Genomic DNA, 23,557 nt, shown 5'->3' with positions numbered 1-23,557 from the left:
AAATCATCTCTATACACGCATAAAAATGTCATAAAGAAATCCATTATTTTATATGCTATTTTTAAAAACTACATTGGGGGTTGGAAAGATAGCTCAGGATTAAGAACTTTTGCTGCTCTTCCAGAGGACCCAGGTTCAATTCCCAATATCCACATGGCAGCTCATATCTATGACTCCAGTTCCAGGGCAATCAAATGCCCTTTTTGGTCTCCCCAAGCACCAGGCATGAATGTCGTGCATGGGCATACATGAAGGCAAAATACCTATACACATAAAGAAATTGTTAAAGAAATGTTTAATTACATCTTAAAAAGCAAATGAAACAGGAGTTGTCAAGATGGCTCAGTTAAAAGCACTTGCTGCTCTCTCAGAGGACTCAGGTTCAGTTGCCAGTATCCCCACAGTAGCTTACAGCTGTCTGTAACACCAGTTCCAAGAGATCCACCGCCCCCTTCTGCCCTCCGCAGACACTGCATGCCTGTGATATACGTACACATACACAGTCAAAACACTCATACACAAAAATAACTGTTCAAAGAAAAAGTAAATGAAACAGATTGACTCTGAAAAAGGAAGCTAGCAAGCAGCTGGGGCTGAGAACTCTGCACACCCTCCGTTCAATTCCCAGCACTGCAAAAAGTAAAAACAAAGAAGCTCAGGGGACACAGATTACTTCCAATATTAAAAAAAAATGAAAATACACCTTTCACTAAATATACCAGTCATCTTACTGGATTAAAAGGCCACTTAATACTACTACAAAACAGAATATATTTTGTATTCTGAAGTTCACCGTTTTATTTTGTGTGTATGTGTTGGTGTATGTGTGTGTGTGCATGCAGAGGCCGGGGGGGGGGTAGCAGGTCTCTTCTACTGCTCTCATTGAACCTGGATCTCACTGACTGGCAAGAAGGGCTGGCCAGCCAGGCTGAGGGAGCCTCCTGTCTGTCTCCCCTTTATTAAGGGGCTGGGCATCCAAACTCAGGTATCCTCGATCACACAGCAAGCCCTTTATCAGCCGAGCCATCTCCCCAGCTCTGACAGTTAATATTACAATAGACCCTAGTTTAAGATTATACACACAAAGACCAGACAAATGCAGACTAACTGATATGTTAAGAGGATTGTGGTTGAGTAGCAGCTTCCTGGAGATAAAACATTCCATCCTGCAGGGAAGCTCAAGATAGAAAGTAAACAACTCAAACCAGCTACAGGAAGTCCCTGAAACTGGCCAGACTCACTAGGTCTCTCTTTCCCCAAGAATATATAAATAAATAGTAATGACTGCTAAGAGTCACACTCAGACAAGCCCCCTGGGAACAGAGACCAGCTGAGCTCCCTGGAAGAGGCCCAAACCAGCTGAGCCATCTGGAAAGGACACTCCCCAGCCAGTTGAGCTGCCTACTAGGTTTTCAGCTTTGGTGACGCAGCTGTCTTTTGAGTCCTTCTGCTCCTGTAAATAACCCTAATAAAACTCACTGGTTCACCAAGTAGGACTCTGATAGTGTATGTGCTCTGTCCTCTCAATCAGTTCCCTGTTTGAGTAAGTAGATATGTGTATGGGGGGCAGAGGGGTGTCCTCCTTAGGAAATCTGTTACGCGATTGTGGAGAGTGCTAGGGTTTGCAAAGGGCCTTTTTTTTTAATCTCCACTACTAATGACTTTTTGTGCATAATTATGTAAAGAGAAGGGAGTAGAAATCTGTTAATTTTACTTTAAAGAACACTAATTGACAGCATACAATCACATCCACAAAGCATTATCTTTTACACGTTTTTCTGCTTTTTTTTTTTTCCCAGAGCTGAGGACCGAACCCAGGGCCAAGCGCTCTACCACTGAGCTAAATCCCCAAGCCCATGTTTTTCTAACTAACACAAAGAAACACAAAGCTGGACATGGCAGCTCACCCCTTTACCCTCAGTCAGAAGACTGAGGCAGAAAGACTGGCTACACAGTAAATTCCAGGCCGGTCTTGGACTATGGTAATAACATTTCTCAAAATAATGATAATACTAATAACATAAAGGGCTTGTAATACCTAAGTATATAAAACACCATGTACCCAGGAACTATTCCTAACACTATTACAACCACATTTGGATCTTGAATGTCTAGATTTTGTTGTTGTTATTACTTTGGTGTATGTACGCATGATGTGAGGTCAGAGAACAACTCTGTGGAGTCGTCCTTTCACCTTTATGCGGGTTCTGGAGATCCAATTCAGGCAGCCAGAGTTGTGTGACGACCACCTTTATCTGCTGAGTCATCCTGCCAGCCCTAATCTCTAGATTTTTAAATAATACACCACTATTCCCCCACTACTTCATCTTGTAATTTAGCCATTTAACAAACATTTATTGAACTTACTATTATATAAGAGTTTAGGCCAAAGACAGTGGCAAGCCAGTAATCATGCTATTACAACAATGCATCATGGAAGCTGCGACAGAAAGAGGGGTGATTTTTAAATTGCATTTATTAGTATTTGTGCATATGTGTATGTAAATGCATGGACCATGGCCCATATATGGAGGTCAAAAGCCAACTTTCAGGATTCCTCTGTTCTTTCCTTCCATCACAGGTGTCAGGGACTGAACTCAAGTCTGTTAGGTTTCACAGCAAGGGACTTTACCACTTTGTGGTGTCTCCCCCTCATCTTGCCCCCCACCACCACAACCACCACCAAACCTTCAGACCGAGTCTCTCACTGAACCTAGGGATCACCAGCTTTCCAGATTGGCCAATTAGTCCCAAGCATCATCCTGTCTCTGCCTCCCCAGTACCCTGGCTTGGGATCCAAGCTCAATTCCTCAAACCCTTTACCTACTGAATCATCTTCCCGGCGCCACAAGAGTTCTAAGTCCTAAGAGAACTCAAAAGTTGGATTAAAAAAAAGAGTGTAACAGCCCCTTTCCGGTGATTTTTGCTCTCCATGATTTCAGATACCTATGTTCCTAAAAAATTACATGAAAAACCCAGAAACAATTCATAAATCGTGCTTGTTTCTGAGGCAGGGTTGATGTATTTCTGGCTGGGCTAGAATTCAGAAATCAGTCTGTCTCCTCCACCTGTGTGCTAGGATTAAAGGTGTTTGCCACCATGTCCCAGCAAATTCAGTTTTATACTGACCACAATTCTGAATATGATGATGAACTCTACCTTGTTCTGTCCATCCTGGGCCATGAGTCATCTCATTCCAGTATATCTACTCTGTATATACTACCCATATGTTAGTTCTGAAGTAACTGCCTAGGTTGTCAGATCACTACCAAGACACTGCAGTGTGTGTGTTCCAGTAACCCTTCTATAGTGGCCTAACAACACACAGAAATTAAAGCAGTTCACATCACAAGAGTAAAATACTTTAATAGTTTCTTTAAAAGCTGAACATAAATTCACACTGTCCAGAAATTCCATTCTTAAGTTCTCTATTCAATAGAAAGAAAAACAATTAGGAGGTAGAGGCAGGAGAATTATTGCATTTAAGACTACCCTGACCCACCTAGTGAATTCAAGCCAGACTTGGCTATGTAGCAAGATCCTATTTCAAACTCCATCAACCAATAAATAAGTAAATGGTGATACATCCATAAAACAAAGAATAATTTTTGGCAATAAAGTACTGATTCATCCCAAAACATGGATAAAAACAACATATAAAGTAAAATAAGCCACATATAAAAGATCACTCTATATACAAGTCTGTCTACAGCAACTGTCCAGAAAAGGCAAATATGTAGACAGAAAGGAGATTACTGGTTGTCTGGGGCTGGGGTCAGAAGTCACTTCGAATGAGCACCTAGCAGCCCTTTGAGGGATGATGGAAATGTTCTAAAACAGTAGTAACAGTTCACCATATTTACTAACAATATCCACACTACATTATTAAAATGTGAATCGTGTGTTATATAAGCCAAACCTCAGTGAAGGGTACTTCTGTTTTGGTTTTCACCTTTTCTCCTGGCTGTGTCACGGAACACATTCTTCCCCTTTAACTGTCTGTGTGTGGACGCTCTGCCCCACGTGTCTGTGTGGGTGGACGCTCTGCCCCACGTGTCTGTGTGGGTGGACGCTCTGCCCCACGTGTCTGTGTGGGTGGACGCTCTGCCCCACGTGTCTGTGTGGGTGGACGCTCTGCCCCACGTGTCTGTGTGGGTGGACGCTCTGCCCCACGTGTCTGTGTGGGTGGACGCTCTGCCCCACGTGTCTGTGTGGGTGGACGCTCTGCCCCACGTGTCTGTGGGTGGACGCTCTGCCCCACGTGTCTGTGGGTATGGACGCTCTGCCCCACGTGTCTGTGGGTATGGACGCTCTGCCCCACGTGTCTGTGGGTATGGACGCTCTGCCCCACGTGTCTGTGGGTATGGACGCTCTGCCCCACGTGTCTGTGGGTATGGACGCTCTGCCCCATGTGTCTGTGTGTGGACGCTCTGCCCCATGTGTCTGTGTGTGGATGCTCTGCCCCACGTGTCTGTGTGTGGACGCTCTGCCCCATGTGTCTGTGTGTGGATGCTCTGCCCTATGTGTCTGTCCACCATCTGCACGCAGTGCCCATGGAGGCCAGAAAAGGCTGTTAGATCCCCTGAACTCGAGTTTATAGTGGTGGGCTGCCATGTGGGTGCTGGAAATAAACCCAGGTCCTCTGGAAGAGCAGCCAGTGCTCCTAACCAATGGGCCATCTCTTCAGACCTGATAGTTTTACTTTTAAAAAGTTAATATCCTAGTTTTTAAAACATCCTGTCTCAAAAAATAAACTGAACTTGCCATTGCTAGTTTCCTGAAAACAGAAAGCCAACCGTCTAGAACAGTCCCACTGACCTGTGTTTCCTGAAAACAGAAAGCCAACCGTCTAGAACAGCCCCACTGACCTGTGTTTTGTTTGGAGCCTGATGACCCTCCGTGTTCGACCTTTGCTTTCTTCTTCTTGGATGAGGCAGAGGGCAACTCAGAAGGCACAGCACGTTTTTCTACCACAGGGGTGGAAAGAGCTCGTTTTTTGAATAGCTCTCTGTCTCTCAACAGGCTTGGATCCATAATGCTATAAAAGCAAACACGCACCTTTAATATAAATTCAGATCACTCAAACCTGCATGCCAAGTCTACAGACCTTGGCAAGTTAGTTCCTATAAAATTTTTTACTTGGTTTGCTAGCATTTATATTTATTTGCTTCTTTAAAAATGGCAGTAGTGAGGTCAGTAAGAACACAAGTACTCTCCAAAGCCCTCCAGCCACGCTGTCCAGTAGTGTGGTAACTATGACCCAAATGTGCCTGTTTATAGCTGAAATATGCTAGTCAGAATTCAGATAAAGTATAAAAAAGGTATCAGACTGCAGGACTGGGCATGTAGCTGTTGCTTCAGTGCTAGCCTATCACACACAAGGCCCCGAGTTCAATCTTCAACAATGGGTACAGTGATGCATAGTGGTAAACTTATCACACTTGATAGAAGCAGGAGAATCAGAAATTCAAGGTCATCCTCAGCTGGACACCCCAAGGCCAGCCTGGGCCGCACTAGACCTTGTTTCCAAATCACAGACATTAAGACCTGGCACCAAAAATAACACTAAGTGCAAAGGGGGTGCCCTGTATTAACTGCATGTGCTAGCAGTATTTTCAGATCTTATTTTTTAATAACATATTTCACTAATCATTTCAAGTTTTCTTGTGTGTGCATGCCGGCTCATGTTCACAGATTCAGGAATGAATACATAAGCCTCAGTGTGTGTGGAAGCCAGGACAAGAACCTGCTCTTGCTTTCCACCTTCTCTGTGATTCTGCCACTCTGCACACTTCACAGCAACTGGCCTGGGACCTTCAGAGTAATCCTCCTGTCTCCATCTCTCGTCTTCGTGTTGGAGTTAACAGGATTATAGATCAGAGCCACCAAGATACCACAACCAGCTTTTTGTGGGTCCTAGGGAGTAAACGTAAGTCCCGAGGCTTGCACAGCACATTTTTACCTGCTGAGTCAGCTCCTCAGTGCAATAAAACTAAGCGGCTGCCCCTCAAGCCGGACTGACTCAGTCCAGTTTCACCAATTTTTACTTTTTAAAAACATATAGTGTCACTTAGTCCAAAGAGCGGCTGCACCTCAAGTGACATGACCATGGCTGGAGCGGAGATGCACAAGGACTTCCAGGACTATCTCATGAGTCAGCACCTCCTCGGGGACCCATATGCCAACTGGAGTCTCCCCATTTTGGCAACCAATGACATTTAGAAGTCTGCAGAGGGCCGGGCAGTGGTGGCGCACGCCTTTAATCCCAGCACTTGGGAGGCAAAGGCAGGTGGATCTCAGTGAATTTGAGGCCAGCCTGGTCTACAAAGTGAGTTCCAGGACTGCCAGAGCTACACAGAAAAACCCTGTCTCAAAAAAAAAAAAAAAAAAAAAAAAGCCGCAGAGATTATCAGTGGGCAGATGACTTCCCTCCTGTGTTACTACACTTTGACACTCACGAGATTTGTCTACAAGGTAACCTGGAATCTGGCTTCTGCGTGCATGTCATGTTACTAATGAAGTGCGCCAGCTCCTTCAGGGAGGGCAGCTTATCAACTAGATGAGGAGAGCGCACCTTCATTAGCGAGGCGAGAAGCAGCTCTAGAAAGGACAGTGCCCCGGCCACTTCTGCCAAGCCACAGAGCAGCTGAAACAGTTTTGCTGAGGGGAAAACATGAATGCTACATTTAATAACCATGCCAACTATATAGAAAAGCCGAGAAACACTACACCAACTCTGCAGCCTTACCAATGCTAATAGCTGTCTTCTAGAGTAGTCCAAAACATGCAACTAATTTAATAATCTTGAATGACAGTTTTATCTTCAGTAATCTGTAGTAATGTCCATATTATCTATTGGGATCTATATAATAAAAATCAAAGGGAATTTTTGTAACTTGTACTTAAAGTACTCAAAATTCTTTATTTTTTTTCTTTAATGACTACAGTATATCCCTTAGGTAGCCACATGCCTACACGATTTCCAGTGGCGAAAAGTACCAGTGTTTGCCACAGTGTGTAGATTCAGACTTGTAACTTAATGGTAATAAATTAAATATTTTTTAAAAATACATACACAGATAAAATACACACATTCTGTCTCTCTCTCTAGCTGGAGATATAGTTCAGTTGATAGAACACATGCCTTGTTTGCATAGGGCCCTGGGTTAAATTCTCAGCACCATAAACACATACACACAAATTTTAATTACAAGCATGGCTCACAATTGGAGCTCCCATTATATTTCTGCTATGGACCAGTGCTCTACAAACAAAAATCCGGGCAGAAATTAGGAAGCAAATTTAGGCTCAATGAGGGAGAATGGAGGGAGGGAGGAGAGGAAGAAAATCAGAACTGCTATAAATGAAATGATTTTTTTTTTTTTTTGGTTTTTCGAGACAAGGTTTCTCTGTGTAGCTTTTGGAGCCTGTCCTGGAACTCACTCTGTAGACCAGTCTGGCCTCAAACTCACAGAGATCGGCCTGCCTCTGCCTCCTGATATACTGGGATTAAAGGCGTGCGCCACCACCCGGCTGAAATGGTGTATTTTAAGAACCAGTGTTCTCTTATTAACTACGAAAGCTGGGTTTAGGCATTTAAAATGTCTACAGAAGCTGGGCATAGTGCTTTATGCCTTTAATCTCAGCACTCTGGAAGCAGAAGCAGGTAGATTTCTGTCTGGTCTACATAGTGAAGTCCAGGACAACTAGAACCAAACAAGACACTGGGTGGGGCGTCGGGAAGTCCTACAGAAAATTCCTGATTTGGAAGGAGATAGAAATTATCATTTCATTTTCCTCCTTCCCAGTTACGAAACTCTACAATTTTAAGCACTCGCAACACAACCAGGAGAACTACAGTTGAATCACCAAGAATCTTACAAAAATTCTTTTCTTAACTCTTCCTAGCACACTGCAGAGGTCTCAGAAAAGCTCATACTTGCCTCTATGACTGAATTTCACACTACTGAACTAATGTTCAGTAAGGAGAGAAAAGACCAGTATACAGAGGATCCCTGACTTCCAATGGGGTTATACCTAAAAAACCTATCATAAACTGAAAATATTTTAAGTTCAAAATGCATTTAATACATCCTTTGTACTGATCATAAATGCCTAGCAACCCAGTACACAATGAAGTAACAATGGTGCCCTTATGATCTCATTAGGGATTGGGAGCTCCGCATCACTAAAGCACAGTACTAAAAGTCACCAGCCTAGGAAAACATCATAACCTCAAGTTCAGTTTTTTTTTTAAAGATTTATTTATTTATTATGTATACAGCATGTATGACTGCATGCCAGAAGAGGGCACCAGATCTCATCACAGATGGCTGTGAGCCACCATGTGGTTGCTGGGAATTGAACTCAGGACCTCTGGAAGAGCAGTCAGTGCTCTTAACCTCTGAGCCATCTCTCCAGCCCTCAAGTTCAGTTTTTACTGAGTAAATATTGCTTCCACATCTTCAGGGAAGCTGAAGAATCCTAACTGGTTCCATATGCACTGAGTATTAAAAGCAGGAAGATGGCTGGGGGGGTGGCACACACCTTGAGAGGCAGAGGCATCGGATCTCTGTAAGTTCAATCAAGGTCAGCCTGGTCTACAGACCAAGTTCCAGGACAGCCAGAGGTACACAGAGAAACCCTGTTTCCAAAAAACCCAGTAAGATGGAGACTGGAGATTCAGCTCGCTGGACAGTAGCATGTGGTAGTGTGCATTTATGAAGCCTCAGGTTTAATCTTGATCATCAAAAGAAAAAAGAAAGCGTTCATAAGAAAAAAATCAGTGTGAACTTCAGGTCAGAAGAGTTGAAGAATCCTTGTCTAAGAGTAAAACAGCTGCTTCTCTCGGTTTCAGTTCCTAACATCCGGGCAATAATAATCTACAGGACTGCTTCAAATTCAATTTCACACTGGGGGCGGGGAGGGCTATCAATGTTGTACATCTTTGGCTCAACTATTGAAGTGAGAAAGTAGTTATGAAAGTTTTTTTTCCAAGAGTAACTGTTATATGTGAGTGAGGAAGAAAAGCGTGAAAACAAGAATAAGAAAAAATTCCCAAGTGAGAAGACGAGGAAACGGGCAGGCTGCAACTCCTAAAACAGGGAACATTTCTATTTTACTTCGCAAGGTCAGGTGATTAACCTGGCCTTTTAATATAGAAGACTTCAGGACAGATCCAAGCTGTACAATTTACAAAAACTTGACAGTACATAATGCCCACAACTCTGAAAAGACTAGGCATTAGTGCTCTCCTTAATTTTAACAAGTAAAACCTGAACTAGAGAGGCATAACTAAGGTCGCTGCTGGAGAGGTCAAGTGCCCCCAGACCTGGAACAGGTCTCTGTGGTACCAACAAAGGCACCCAGAGCAAGCGCCTTACTCTTTCGTGTTCCAGCCAATTTTCCCTCCTTTTGCAGCATCTGTACTAGAGAAACTGCACCCCACGTCTTTATATTACTTTGGTCAATCAAAACCAACAAACAGGATACCCAACTGAGAGATGCTACGTTTCACAGGGGAAGAGATACTGAGAAGCTAAAACTGAACATCTTCAGGCTCCACTGCCCAGTTCCTTCCACCCCAGAATCTGCAATCTTGCAGCCTGTCTACCCTTAGCTTTCGGCTTCTCCGCTGGCGCACCAGGAAAGGGACCGAAGCGGTCCGATCTGGAAAACGCCTCTCGGACTCCGCAGAAAGCACACAACTCAAGTTCAGCAGGATTAGAAAAGGCAGGGCAGACTCCAGGTCGGGAGGCAGCCCTGGGAGGGAGGGGACGCCGTGGTCCCCCCACTACTCCACACTCGCTAACGAAAACTTAGGGGCCCAGAGGCGGCACCATGCGCTCGCCCACCGGGAATCTTCCGGCTTCCCCACCCAAAAGTTTGCCGTATGGACCTCCGGCCTAAAAGACCATGCTGGCTGGAAGCGAGCCCCGTTTCGAGGTGCTCGGCTTGGAGAACGGCTCGGCGGCGGCGGCGGCGGCGGCGTGGCGTCCACGCGCGTCCACTCGGAAGCCGCGTCGCGCCTCTGGACTCGGCGGAGTCCCCCGGGGTGACTCGCCGCTTCGCCCGCCGCCGCGGCTCCTACCTCAGCGCCCGCAGCCCGCGCCGCCTCCCGGCCTCCGCCTCGGTCGGTCGCTCGCACGCACGCCCGCCCGCCCGCCCGCCCACCGCGGCTCCGCTTCCCGCCCCTCGTCAGCGGCCCCCGCCGCCGCCGCCGCCGCCCCGCGCACGCCCAGCGCCGACCTGCCGAGGGGGGGGCTCCAGCCACTGGCCGCGGAGCCGGCTCCGCCCTCCACTTCCTGGTCGGGGCGGCCGGACGCTGGCTCCCGGCAACCACCGCGACGCCGCTCCGCCAACGTACGTGCGTGCGTCACTGCACGCCCCGCCCCCTGCTCTAGGAGAGGCGGAGCCTGCTGGGGCGTGCGAAGTCTCCATGACGACCGGAGGGCGTTCAGAGGCAGCGAGCAACTTTACGCCAAGATACACGTCTCTAATGAGGAACGCGAAGACACCTTTTCTTTCTTTTTTTTTTGGGGGGGGGGGTAGTTTTCGAGACAGGATTTCTCCGTGTGGTTTTGGTACCTGTCCTAGAGCTTGCTCTATAGACCGGGCTGGCCTCGAACTCACAGAGATCCGCCTGACTTTGCTTCCCGAGAGCTGAGATTAAAGGCATGCGCCACCGCCCTCCGGCGGAAACGCCTTTTCTTGGCAGAAAGCCAGAGCTTAGGACCAGATCCTCCAGCGGGCTCTGGAGTCCAACCCAACTGGCAACATTATCAATACTTTCTTTATGGTTATTTTTTTTGGAGGGTTTTGTTGGTGTTTTTGAGACAAGGATTCACTGTGTTGCCCTGGTTGGTCTAGAACCTGAATTATAGGCGAATTTGACCTCAAAGTTGTAGAGATCCTCCTGCCTCAGGCTCCTGAGTGCTGACTGTATTCACAGACATGTGCTCCATGCCAGGCTTTTTTGACTTTACTTTAAATGCCACTCACCAGCACTTAAACTTCAGAAAATGTTACTCCACCATTCTTTTTTTTGGAGCTGAAGACCGAACCCAGGGCCTTGTGCTTCCTAGGCAAGTGCTCTACCACTGAGCTAAATCCCCAACCCCAACTCCACCATTCTTTAGCAAATGGAACAACAACAACAAAAAAAAAACCTAGCTAGCAAATTCAAACAGAAAGCGACTTCTACCCTTCGAACACGGGCTCTTTCCATACCAGTGAACTGTCTTAGACAAAACTTTTGGATTCAGAGACATGAGAAGGAGGTGGGGGTTGAGTAACAACAACAAAATCATTGGTCCATCCTGCACCCTAGAACATTCATACAGCCTAAGCCAGTGTTCAAATGTCTGTAGCTGTGGTTTAATTATTAGTACAAGTTGCCCTGGGGTCTCAGTTTCTCTCCCCCAAAATAGGATACTAATGATGCAAGAACTAGTTTTTTACAGCTATGTCTTTGTCAGGTCCAAAGGAAACTACAATTCTCCCAACTCCAAAAGACAGTCCAAAGATCCAGAAATGAGCTCAACCTGATCTATTGTAGCAATAACGCCCGCGCTACCATCACCCGTTCACCATGTCCGAGCGAGGGATCGAAAAATAGAGACAAGAAACAGCGGGTCATTCGCCTCAGCAGAATGCCAAATGCTGTTTATTGAAAGAGGGAAGAAACCTTAAATACAGGCTTACAGCACAAAGGGAGAACCCCAGAGGGCAAAAGTTCGCTACTGCTATTTACATCTTGCATCTAAGCCCAATATGTAGGATACACAAACAAGGAACTTCCCTTAAGCATTCAGGAGGGTGGAAACCGACAGGGAATTAGCATAGGGAAGATATCTGGTCAAGGTCGGCAAGCAGGCAACAGCTTACTCAATATGGGAGGAGGCCAGGGCCCTACAGTCTATAGAGGGATTTCTAGGGGTCAGACAAAAGCCAGCATTCCAAGAGATAGAGCAGGCGGCAGAGGCAGGCAGAGGCAGGCAGAGGCAGGCAGAGGCAGGCAGAGGCAGGCAGAGGCAGGCAGAGGCAGGCAGAGGCAGGCAGAGGCAGGCAGAGGCAGGCAGAGGCAGGCAGAGCGGTGGCAGAGACACGGTCGGTCATCATAAGACCAGAAACTGAGCTATTAACTGAGGAGTTAGTGAAAACAAGGAGATTAAGAGCTTGGAACAGGGACGCCTTTGATCCCAGCACCCGGGGAAAGAGCTATCTTCCTGGACAGGTCAGGACCAGAACGAATCCGAACACTCTGTCTGAGGTCAACCCAGGGCCCAGCTGCCTATCGTTCGAAACCCAACAACTTAGAGGTGTTGGTGAGATTACCCTACTAACCAACCTGCTCAGCAAAGATCCACTCAGGAGAGGATTCAGAATCCTACAGTCTACAGTCTGAGGAAACAAGATCAGCTGAGGAGTTGACAAATGAGCAAAACATAACCTGAGAACACAAAAGAAGGCTCCGCCCAGCTACTGAACCAGATCACCAGAATCATAAGCCCATACTACCCCTACTGGGAACAGGTAAGCCCCCATCTCCAGACTGGCAGATCAGGTCTCTAGCCCCTAGGCCCTACCCATCGGAGTCCCAGGGACCAGACAGCTACCTTTCCCTGCTCCCCCACCAAAAAAAAAAAAAACAAAAAAAAACTAACAACCACTGAAACCATAAGCACACCCTGCACCAACTGGGAACAACTGCTCCCTGAGACAGAACCCACTAACACTGATTGGACTAAGCTGCTCCCAAAGAAACAGAGCCCTGGGCTCCAGACATCTCTTCTGATAAGACATGATAAGGTAAGTCCTGTCTCCTCTCCTCCCCTTCCTTTCCTTTTTTGTCCAATTAGAGAAGTTTTCTTACGTTTTAAAAACTAGATATCCCATCAATATCAATGGTCTCAACTCACCCATAAAAAAACACAGACTAACAGAATGGATAAGAAAACAGGATCCATCCTTCTGCCAAGAAACACAACTTAACTTCAAAGACAGATACTACCTCAGAGTAAAGGGCTGGGAAAAGGCTTTCTAATCAAATAGACATAAGAAGCAAGCTGGTATAGCTATCCTAATATCTAATAAAATAGACTTCAAACTAAAATCAATCAAAAGAGATCAGGATGGACACTACATATTTATCACAGGAAAAATCCACCAAGATGAAGTCTCAATTCTGAACATTTATGCCCCAAATACAAAGGCACCCACATAAAAGAAATATTACTAAAGCTTAAATCACACATCAAACTCCACACATTAGTAGTGGGAGATTTCAACACACCACTCACCAAAAGACAGATCGACCAGACTGAAACTTAAAGAAATAAAGGACCTAACAGATGTTATGACTCAAATGGACTTAATAGATATCTACAGAATATTCCGTCCTAACACAAAAGAATATACCTTCTCAGCACCCCATGGAACCTTCTCAAAAATCGACAACCTGCTTGGTCACAAAGCAAATCTCAACAGATACAGAAACACTGGAATAACCTCCTGTATCTTATCGGACCACCATGCCTTAAAGTTAGATTTAAAAACAACAACAATAATTATAGAAAGCCTACATTCTCATGGAAACTGAATAATGCCCACCTGAAACACCAATGGGTCAAGGAAGAAATAAAGAAAGAAATTAAAGATTTCCTAGAATTCAATGAAAATGAAAGTACAACATACCCAAACTAATGGGACACTATGAAAGCAGTGCTAAAAGGGAAATTCATAGCTCTAAATGCACACATAAAGAAGACAGAGAAATCTCATACCAATGACTTAACAGCACAACTGAAAGCTCTAGAACAAAAAGAAACTCACCCAGGAGAAATAGACGCCAAGAAATAATCAAATTGAGAGGTGAAATCAATGAAATAGAAACCAAGAGAACAATACCCAAAAAAAAAAAAAAATCAATGAAACAAAGAGTTGGTTCTTTGAAAAAAATCAACAAGATAGAAAAACCCCTAGCCAAATTAACCAAAAGGCAAAGAGGGAGCACCCAAATTAACAAAATCAGAAATAAAAAGGGAGACATAACAACAGACAATGAGGAAATCCAGAGAATCATCAGGTCATACATCAAAAACCTGTACTCCACAAAATTGGAAAATCTGGAAGAAATGGACAATTTTCTGGATAGATACCACATACCAAAGTTATATCAAGACCAGATAAACTATTTAAATAGACCAATAACCTCCCCCCCCCAAAAAATAGAAACAGTCATCAAAAGTCTCCCAAACAGCCGGGCGGTGGTGGCGCACGCCTTTAATCCCAGCACTTGGGAGGCAGAGGCAGAGGCAGGCGGATCTTTGTGAGTTCGAGGCCAGCCTGGTCTACAGAGCAAGATCCAGGAAAGGCGCAAAGCTACACAGAGAAACCCTGTCTCGAAAAACCAAAAAAAAAAAAAAAAAAAAAAAAAAAAAAAAAAAAAAAAAAAAAGTCTCCTAAACAAAAAAAAGCCCAGAGACCAGATGGTTTCAGTGCAGAATTCTACCAGATTTTGAAAGAAGAACTAATTCCAATACTCTTCAAATTGTTCCACACAATAGAAACAGAAGGAACATTACCAAACTCTTTTTAGGAAGCTACAATTACCCTGATACCCAAACCACACAAAGATGCAACAAAGAAAGAATTACGGACCAATCTCCCTCATGAACATTGATGCAAAAATACTCAACAAAATATTGGCAAACCGAATCCAAGAACACATCAAAAGAATTATCTACCATGACCAAGTAGGTTTCATCCCAGGGATGCAAGGATAGTTCAACATATGAAAATCTGTCAATGTAATACACCATATAAACAAACTGAAAGAAAAAAACCACATGATCATCTCATTAGATGCTGAAAAAGCCTTTGACAAAATACAACACCCTTTCATGATAAAGGTCTTAGAGAGATCAGGAATACAAGGAACATTCCTAAACATAATAAAGGCAATTTACAGCAAGCCAACATCCAACATCAAATTAAATGGAGAGAAACTCAAAGCGATACCACTAAAATCAGGAACAAGACAAGGCTGTCCACTCTCCCCATATTTATTCAATATAGTACTTGAAGTTCTAACTAGAGCAATAAGACAACAAAAGGAGATCAAAGGGATACAAATTGGAAAGGAAGAAGTCAAACTTTTACTATTTGCATAATTTACATAAGTGATCCCAAAAATTCTACCAGGGAACTCCTACAGCTGATAAACTCCTTCAGTAAAGTGGCAGGATACAAGAGCAACTCAAAAAAATCAGTAGCCCTCCTATACACAAATGATAAAAGGGCTGAGAAAGAAGTCAGAGAAACCACCCTTTACAATAGCCACAAATATTATATAAAACACCTTGGGATAACACTAAACAAGTGAAGGACCTTTTTGATAAGAACTTTAAATCTCTAAAAAAATTGAAGAAGATATCAGAAAATGGAAGGATCTCCCATGCTCATGGATAGGTAGGATTAACATAGTAAAAATGGCAATCTTACCAAAAGCAATCTACAGATTCAATGCAATCCCCATCAAAATCCCAACACAATTCTTCACAGATTTGGAAAGAAAAATACTCAACTTCATATGGAAAAACAAAAGACCCAGGATAGCTAAAAGAATCCTGTATGATAAAGCAACCTCCGGAGGCATCACCAACCCTAACCTCAAGCTCTACTATAGAGCTATAGTAATAAAAACAGCTTGGTACTGGTATAAAAACTGACATACAGACCAATGGAATCGAATTGAAGACCCTGACATTAATCCATGCACATATGAACACCTGATTTTTGACAAAGAAGCCAAAACTATACAATGGAAAAAAAGTATCTTCAACAAATGGTGCTGGCATAACTGGATGTCAATATGTAAAAGATTACAAATAGATCCATATCTGTCACCATGCACAAAACTCAAATCCAAGTGGATCAAAGACCTCAACATAAATCCAGTTACACTAAACTTAATAGAAGAGAAAGTAGGAAGTAGTCTTGAACACATTGGCACAGGAGATCACTTCCTAAATATAACACCAGCAGCACAGACACTGAGCACAACAATTAATAAATGGGACCTCCTGAAACTGAGAAGCTTTTCTAGGGCAAAAGACACGGTCAATAAGACAAAAAGATAGCCTACAGAATGGGAAAAGACCTTCACCAACCCCACATCTGACAGAGGACTGATCTCCAAAGTATATAAAGAACTCAAGAAACTAGACATCAAAATACTGAACAATCCAATTTAAAAAATGGTCTAAAGAGCTAAACAGAGAATTCTCAAAAGAAGAATCACAAATGGCTGAAAGACATTTAAAGAAATGCTCAACATCCTTAATCATCAGAGAAATGCAAATCAAAACGACTGTGAGATACCACCTTACACCTGTCAGAATGGCTATGATCAAAAACACTAATGACAGTCACTGTTGGAGAGGATGCAGAGCAAAGGGAACACTCCTCCACTGTTGGTGAGAATGCAAACTTGTGCAACCACTGTGGAAATCAGTAGGTGGTTTCTCAGAAAACTGGGAATCGATCTACCTCAAGACCCAGCCATACCACTCTTCTGCATATACCCAAGGAATGCTCAATCATACCACAAAGATACATGCTCAACTATGTTCACAGCAGCACTATTTGTAATAGCCAGAACCTGGAAACAACCTAGATGCCCGTCAACTGAAGAATGGATTAAGAAAAAGTGGTACATATACACAATGGAATACTACTCAGCAGAGAAAAACAATGACAGCATGAAATTTGCAAGCAAATGGATGGAACTAGAAAACATCATCCTGGGGCTGGAGAGATGGCTCAGAGGTTAAGAGCACTGGCTGTTCTTCCAAAGGTCCTGAGTTCAATTCCCAGCAACCACATGGTGGCTGAAAACCATCTGTAATGAGATCTGGTTCCCTCTTTGGGCCTGCAGGGATACATGCAGGCAGAACACTGTATACATAATAAATAAATAAATCTTTAAAAAAAAAAAAACATCATCCTGAGTGAGGTAACCCAAACCCAGAAGGACAAACATGGTATGTACTCACTCATAAGTGGATTCTAGATATAAAGCAAAGAACAATCAGACTGCAACCCACAGAACCAGGGAGGCTACATAGCAGGGGGGACCCTAGGATGACTGTGGCTTAGAATAAGTTTTGGTTTTACTCAATTACTGGGCAAGCCTCAATCAAACATATCACTATTAGGATAAGAATTTATACTGTATCAAGCTGACAATAGAAAAATAAATAAATAAATATGGGGGGGGAACAGCATTCCTCAGGAACTTGTGAGGCTGGCTCCTGTCCAGCAAAAATTCATTCCCCTTACATCCAGCAAAAGTGACAAATGGCTCTTCAGTTGACATCAGCATATCAGGCACCCATCAGCCTATCAATGTCCATGCTAGCCGCCAGGCTCTCTCTACTGACAAGCACTTGTTATAAAATTCAAAGCCCCCACATCAGTGATCTGGCTCTCCCTGCCCACCAGTTACTCATCCTTTTTTTTTTTTGGTTTTTCGAGACAGGGTTTCTCTGTGTAGCTTTGCGCCTTTCCTAGAACTCGCTTTGGAGACCAGGCTGGCCTCAAACTCACAGAGATCCACCTGGCTCTGCCTTACTCATCATTTTTTTGAGGGGGAGTTCAAGACTGGGTTTCTCTGTGTAGCCTTGGCCGTCCTGGAACTCATTCTGTAGACCAGGCTGGCCTCAAACTCATGAGATCCACCTGCCTCTGCTTCCAGAGTGCTAGGATTAAAGGCGTGCACCACCACCGCCTGGCTGTTCCCCCTTCTGATAATCCAGCTATTCTCACTGTTCTTGGCTCCTGCTCTTCTCACTGTGCTCTGTAGCACAAATCTTAAATAGTCTTATTAATAAAAAAAAAAAAAAAAAAACCAAAAACTTAGGAGCCAGGTATTGGGGTAAATTCCAAAAGATCAGAGAGGCAGAACAAGTCACATCCAACCTCACCTCCCCAATTCCTCAGCTGATCTTGTTTCCTCAAACTGGAAGCCTCTGAATCCTCATCCGAATGGATCTCAACTGAACTGAGTTCCTGGTTTTCATGCCTTATACACCTTTCTGCTTCCTGCCATCACTTCCTGGGATTAAAGGCGTGTATCACCATGCCTGGCTGTTTCCAGTGTGACTTTAAACTCACAGAGATTCCAGAGGATCTCTGTCTCTGGAATGCTAGGATTAAAGGCGTGTGCTACCACTGCCTAAACCTATGTTTAATAGAGTAGCTGTTCTGTCTCTGACCCCCAGATAAGTTTATTGGGGTGCACAATGTATCAACCACAATGCTCTATTTTCTAACTCTGGTTATTCTCCCCTTTCTCACAGATAGCTCTGGCAATGTCCAGTCTGTCGGCCATGTACTTTCCTTCTCTGCTCTGGACTCTTCCAGATGCCTCTGGGTGTTCTGTCTCTCATATCGACAATAAAAACTTTAACTATATCATGGAGAAGTCAGTTTTTGGCAGCTTCTTTACCGCACACACCACCCCACCCTGTTGCATATATCTGGTGCCAAACTCGAACACGGTCTTAGGGTTAACGTTGCTGTGATGAAACACCAAGACCAGAGCAACTTGGGGAGGAAAGGGTGAAATCGCTTACGCTTCCAGGTAACAGTCCATCACTGAGAGAAGTCAGGGCAGGAACCCGGAGGCAGGAGCTGAAGCAGAAGGGTACTACTTACTGGCTTGCTCCTCATGACCTAATCAGCATGCTTTTTTATAGAACCCAGGACCACCTGCCCAGAGATGACCTCACCCACAAGGGGCTGGGCCCTCTCCCATCAATCTCTAATTAAGAAAATGCTCTACAGGCTTGCCTGCAGTTCCATCTGATGGAAGCATTTTCTTAATCCCTCCTCTCAGATGTCTTTAGCTTGTGCCAAGTTGGCATAAAACTATCCAGCACAAGCTACTAAGGGGAAAAGGCCCCCAGTGGAAACCTCAGGTTGCCCACATACGTTACAGGCCTTTCAGGTTACAAAGAATATCAGCATTGAAACAGACCAGAAACTGTAGGGATGAGAAACAAACTCGAAGGTGGGTATGAGGTAGCCAAGCAGACCCAACAAGAAACAGACAGCACCTGGCGGTGGTGGCACACGCCTTTAATCACAGCACTTGGGAGGCAGAGCCAGGTGGATCTCTGTGAGTTCGAGGCCAGCCTGGTCTACAGAGTGAGATCCAGGACAGGCACCAAAACTACACAGAGAAACCCTATCTCGAAAAACCAAAAGAAAAAGACAAAAAAGAAAAAACAGAAGCTCCGAGTCAAAGCTAGTATCATCAAGCCGGCTGGCTGGCTAGCTTCCAGGAAACCCCTCCTGGGGATTGCATACGAGGTACCATTGCTCTTTTACATATCCCTGCTTCTAATGAAGCATTTTGTAACAGACCAAATTGTAAATAAAGATGGTGTCTAAGAAGGCTTCAACCCACGTGTGGAAAGAGACAGCAGATGATCTGGCGATGCTGTAGACAAGGAGTTAGCCAAACAGCTACCCACAGCCAGGTCTCAGCTGTGGGAACAGGAGGCTTAGTATAATGAGCGGCACCAGCAACACCTGCAAGGTCTTAGGGGTACATTGCAACCAAGTGACTAATAGCGTGCAGACAATCAAGGTTAATAACTAACAAAGCTGGAGCCAGAGATGGACAGAGGGGGCTTCCTCCACCCCTAACTGAGCTGCATGCGTATTAACAGTGCATGCTCATCTCCCTGCTTGGGGCCGGAAGACATGCATAGAGTGTGTGGCCCTCCAGTGGGTGAGCCTATGATAGCCCAGGGATCTCAACAGCAGCTACCTCAGCATTTCTCCAGTGTCTGCCATGGCCCTATAAAAGCTCTTTGACAAAGAGATTAAAGGCTTTTTTTCTCTCCTAGGATCCCCTCCCACTCTCTGGAGTGTCTCCCTTTTCCTTGCCTATTTTTTTTTTTAAGACAGGGTTTCTCTGTATATCCTGGCTGTCCTGGATCTCACTCTGTAGACCAGGTTGGCCTGGTCTACAGAGATCCACCTGCCTCTGCCTCCCGAGTGCTGGAATTAAAGGGGTGTGCCACCACCGCCCCGCTCCGCTTGCTTCTGATTTCCTCATGTCCGTGAATACCTGTGTCTTTAATCATCACTGGGGTGAGACACTAATCCAGGGACCTCTGTCTCAGATACTCACCAGAGTATCTGGATCCCTTGGTCTTTGGGTCAAGTACAACTGTTCTGAGAAGGCTCTCATTACATTTTAAAAATAAACTTTGGCCGGGCGGTGGTGGCGCACGCCTTTAATCCCAGCACTTGGGAGGCAGAGGCAGGCGGATCTCTGTGAGTTCGAGGCCAGCCTGGTCTCCAAAGCGAGTTCCAGGAAAGGCACAAAGCTACACAGCGAAACCCTGTCTTGAAAAACCTAAAAATAAAAATAAAAACAAATAAACTTCTGCATCTCTAGTACTGCCACAGTGAGTTACTCAAGTTTGACAATGGTTAAGATTAAATAAAATAATGCCTGAAAATTGTATTTAAAATGTGGAAATAATATCAAAAGTTATTATTGTGTGACCTTTTAGTTTGACTCTAGAAGGTTTGTAATACACCTCTGTGATGGTCCCCTGCACCTTCAGGAAATGTAACTCCATTACAATAAACATTGATTGGAACCAGAACTTTCCCCACCTGATTGTATCAGTCAGGGTTTTCTAGAGTCACCGAACTTACGGAATGACTTACAGGCGGCAGTATAACAATGGCCAGTTATGAATGGAAAGTCCAAGAATCTAGTAGCTGCTCACTGCTCCGTCCCACGAGGCTGGGTGTCTCAGCTGGTCTGCTGGGATCTCGAAGAAAGAATGAATGTGCTGACTGAAGTTCCATTATATAGTATTCCCAGAGAAGGTGTGGCCCAGATTAAAGGTGTGCCTTCCAGCCTCAAGGTCTGGATTAAAGGTGTGTGTCATCCAGCCTCAAGATCCGGATTATAAGTGTGCCCTCCATTTTTGGATTATAGTGCATTCCAGACACAGTCAAGTTGACAAGCAGGAATAGCCATCACACTGATACACTCAGGGATTGATTGAGAGAGAAATGATGAACTGTAAAAGGGAGTAGGCTGGGATCTATAAGCAAGGGAGCTCTGAAACCACTGAACTAGACCACTCCACGAGTGTGGTGATATATTGTGTGCCCCACTGTATTGTGTGCCCTAAAAAACTTATCTGGGGATCAGAGGACAGAGCCAGCCACTAGATTAGACATAGAGGCCAGACAGTGGTGGCACACACGCCTTTAATCCTATCACTTGGGAGGCAAAAATCCATCTGGATCTCTGTGAATTCAAGGCCACACTGGGAACAGAGTCAGGCAGAGGTGTCACACATCTTTAATCCCAGCACTTGAGATCTCATGTCTTTGCTTGGGAAGCATACATGTCTTTAATCCCAGGAAGTGACATCGCTGGGTGGAGAATGGTATATAAGGCTTGAGGAAACAGGAACTAAACTGCAGTTCAACTGAGACCCTCAGGGGTGAGGACTCAGAGGCTTTCAGTCTGAGGATTTGTGGAAACAGGATTGGCTGAGATCTTTCAACTTTCACTCCAATGTCTGGCTCTGTTTTTTTTTTATTATTATTAGTAAGACTGTTTAGCAATTTTTGACGAATTAAGATTCGTGTTACACATGAGTAGAAGGAAAGATTTATTAGGGAAATTCAAAACTTTGGAACAGAGAGAAAAGCAAAAGGCAGAGAAAGCCTTGCCAGTTTGTTTGGTTTTGGTTTTTTTGTTTGTTTGTTTTTTCGAGACAGGGTTTCTCTATGTATCTCTGCACCTTTCCTGGAACTCACGCTGTAGTCCAGGCCAGCCTCGAACTCACAGAGATTCGCCTGCCTCTGCCTCCTGAGTGCTGGGATTAAAGGCGTGCGCCACCACCACCTGGCTGCCCTTCCAGTTTTGAAGAGACCGATAGCAGAGGGAGGAAGTGTGTCAGTGGGAACAGCCTGGAAGTTAAGTTGCCGGGAGGAGAGAATTTTAGGCCAGAAAAGCCTGAGAGCGTGTGTGGGGATTTTGATGTGTGTTACAGGCACGTGTTGATAGGGAACTAGATGCTCCATTGCCAGAGGTGGGCTGTAGGGGCAGAAGGGAAGTAATGTTCTTCCTGACAAACAGAAACCCACTTCACAGGTTTCTGAGGAATGCTAGTTTTAGGCTTTGGTTTATCTGCTAGCAATCCTTTGTTTACCCATCAGAGACCAGCCTGAGATGAGCCCAGACTGTCATTTATGACACTGTCAGTGGTACTGCCCTTTTGAGGGGTCTGTCCCCTTTGGACCTAACAGGATCCAATATAAGAAAAACAGTCCCAAAAGCTAAAATTGCATCACCCTGAGAAACAGGTGGCAGGCACCAATTTAGCTGTTTTTATTTTTAACACTTCTTTCTTTAAAGACTATAAACTCTCTGATCAAAGACAGGGCTTCAAGCACACTGGGCAAACACTGTCAATTGAGCTACATCCCCAGACCCTGCACGTTTCTCTTTACATCAGTTTTTAAAACAATTTTATATTACTTATTTACTTACATGTATTGTGTGTGTTCACATGTGTGCCAGTGTCCACAGAAGACAGAAAAGGCATCAGATCCCCTAGAGCTGGAGTAATAGGCAAATAGTAATAGTCAGCTTATGTGTGTGCTGGGAAACGTACTCCTGTCCTCTGAAAGAGCAGTCATTGCCCTTAACTGCTGAGACATCTCTCCATCATTCACATCAATTTTTATTTCCCTGACTGATGAGGAGGTTGAACTCTTGTCCTGACTCCCAACCCCCAGGGCTGAGAATTGAACCAGGGCTTCAAGCAATGTAGAAAAATACTCTATCACCAATACATACCTCTACTTCCTTCTGAAAAATATTCGCCATTGAAGGTTCTTTTCTATGAGTGGTCTGATCATTTCCTTTGTCACTTTTAAAGGAATGCTTGCCATAAATATTGCTTCATCATAATACATCTATAAGTTTAATGTAAACAACTCGCCAAACATGGCGATGTACATCTCTAACCCCAGAGCTAAGGAGGCAGAGGCGAGAAGATTGCTGCAAGTTTGAGGCCAGCTTGGTCTTCATAGGGAGTTCCAGGCCAGTCAGGGCCACATGTCAAGATTCTGTCTCAGGGACTAGGGGCGTTGCTTAGTAGGTGAGGTGCTTGCCTTGCAAGCACAAGGGCGTGAGTTCAGATCCCCCTAGAACCCCCAGAAAAAGTCAGATGTGTTTATGTGTCTGTAATGACAGTGCTCCCACAGCAAAGTGGAAGACGGAGATAGAAGAACCCCCAGAATCTCATGGGCCAGGTAGCTTGGCATACACAGAGGCTGACAAGAGACCTATGTGACTTAAGGAGGAAGGCAAAGGCTGACACCTGAAGTTGTCTGTTTGACCTCCACAGACAAGTGATCCTGTGGGGCTGGAGAGATGGCTCATTGGTTAAGAGCAATGGCTGCTCTTCTAGAGGACCCAGTTCAATGCCCAGCACCCACA

At 44.6% G+C, this 23,557-nt stretch overlaps 1 protein-coding gene across 5 annotated transcripts in view; it reads right to left on the bottom strand.

The window, feature by feature from the left end:
• The window catches only part of Gtf2e2 (general transcription factor IIE subunit 2), a 49,433-nt gene extending 39,070 nt beyond the window's left edge, over positions 1-10,363 (bottom strand). For 2 of the 5 annotated variants that reach the window (XM_052751993.1, XM_052751997.1), the window contains exons 1-2: positions 10,249-10,363; positions 4,869-5,038 (exon numbers count right to left, since the gene is read on the bottom strand). In XM_052751993.1, coding sequence (XP_052607953.1) covers positions 4,869-5,034 — 166 coding nt within the window. In that variant the 5' untranslated portion in view covers positions 5,035-5,038; positions 10,249-10,363. Of the gene's footprint in view, positions 1-4,868; positions 5,039-6,748; positions 6,863-8,547; positions 8,986-10,090; positions 10,198-10,248 lie in introns of those variants that run through there. The other 3 variants (XM_052751994.1, XM_052751996.1, XM_052751995.1) reach the window with 3 other exon arrangements.
• Positions 10,364-23,557: the final 13,194 nt, after the last annotated feature.

The sequence above is a fragment of the Peromyscus californicus genome, unplaced genomic scaffold (genome assembly GCF_007827085.1).
Source record: "Peromyscus californicus insignis strain IS unplaced genomic scaffold, ASM782708v3 Scaffold_23__1_contigs__length_62951481, whole genome shotgun sequence".
In the NCBI taxonomy this organism is placed as follows: Eukaryota; Metazoa; Chordata; class Mammalia; order Rodentia; family Cricetidae; genus Peromyscus; species Peromyscus californicus.
This window is presented reverse-complemented; position numbering and strand designations above follow the sequence as displayed.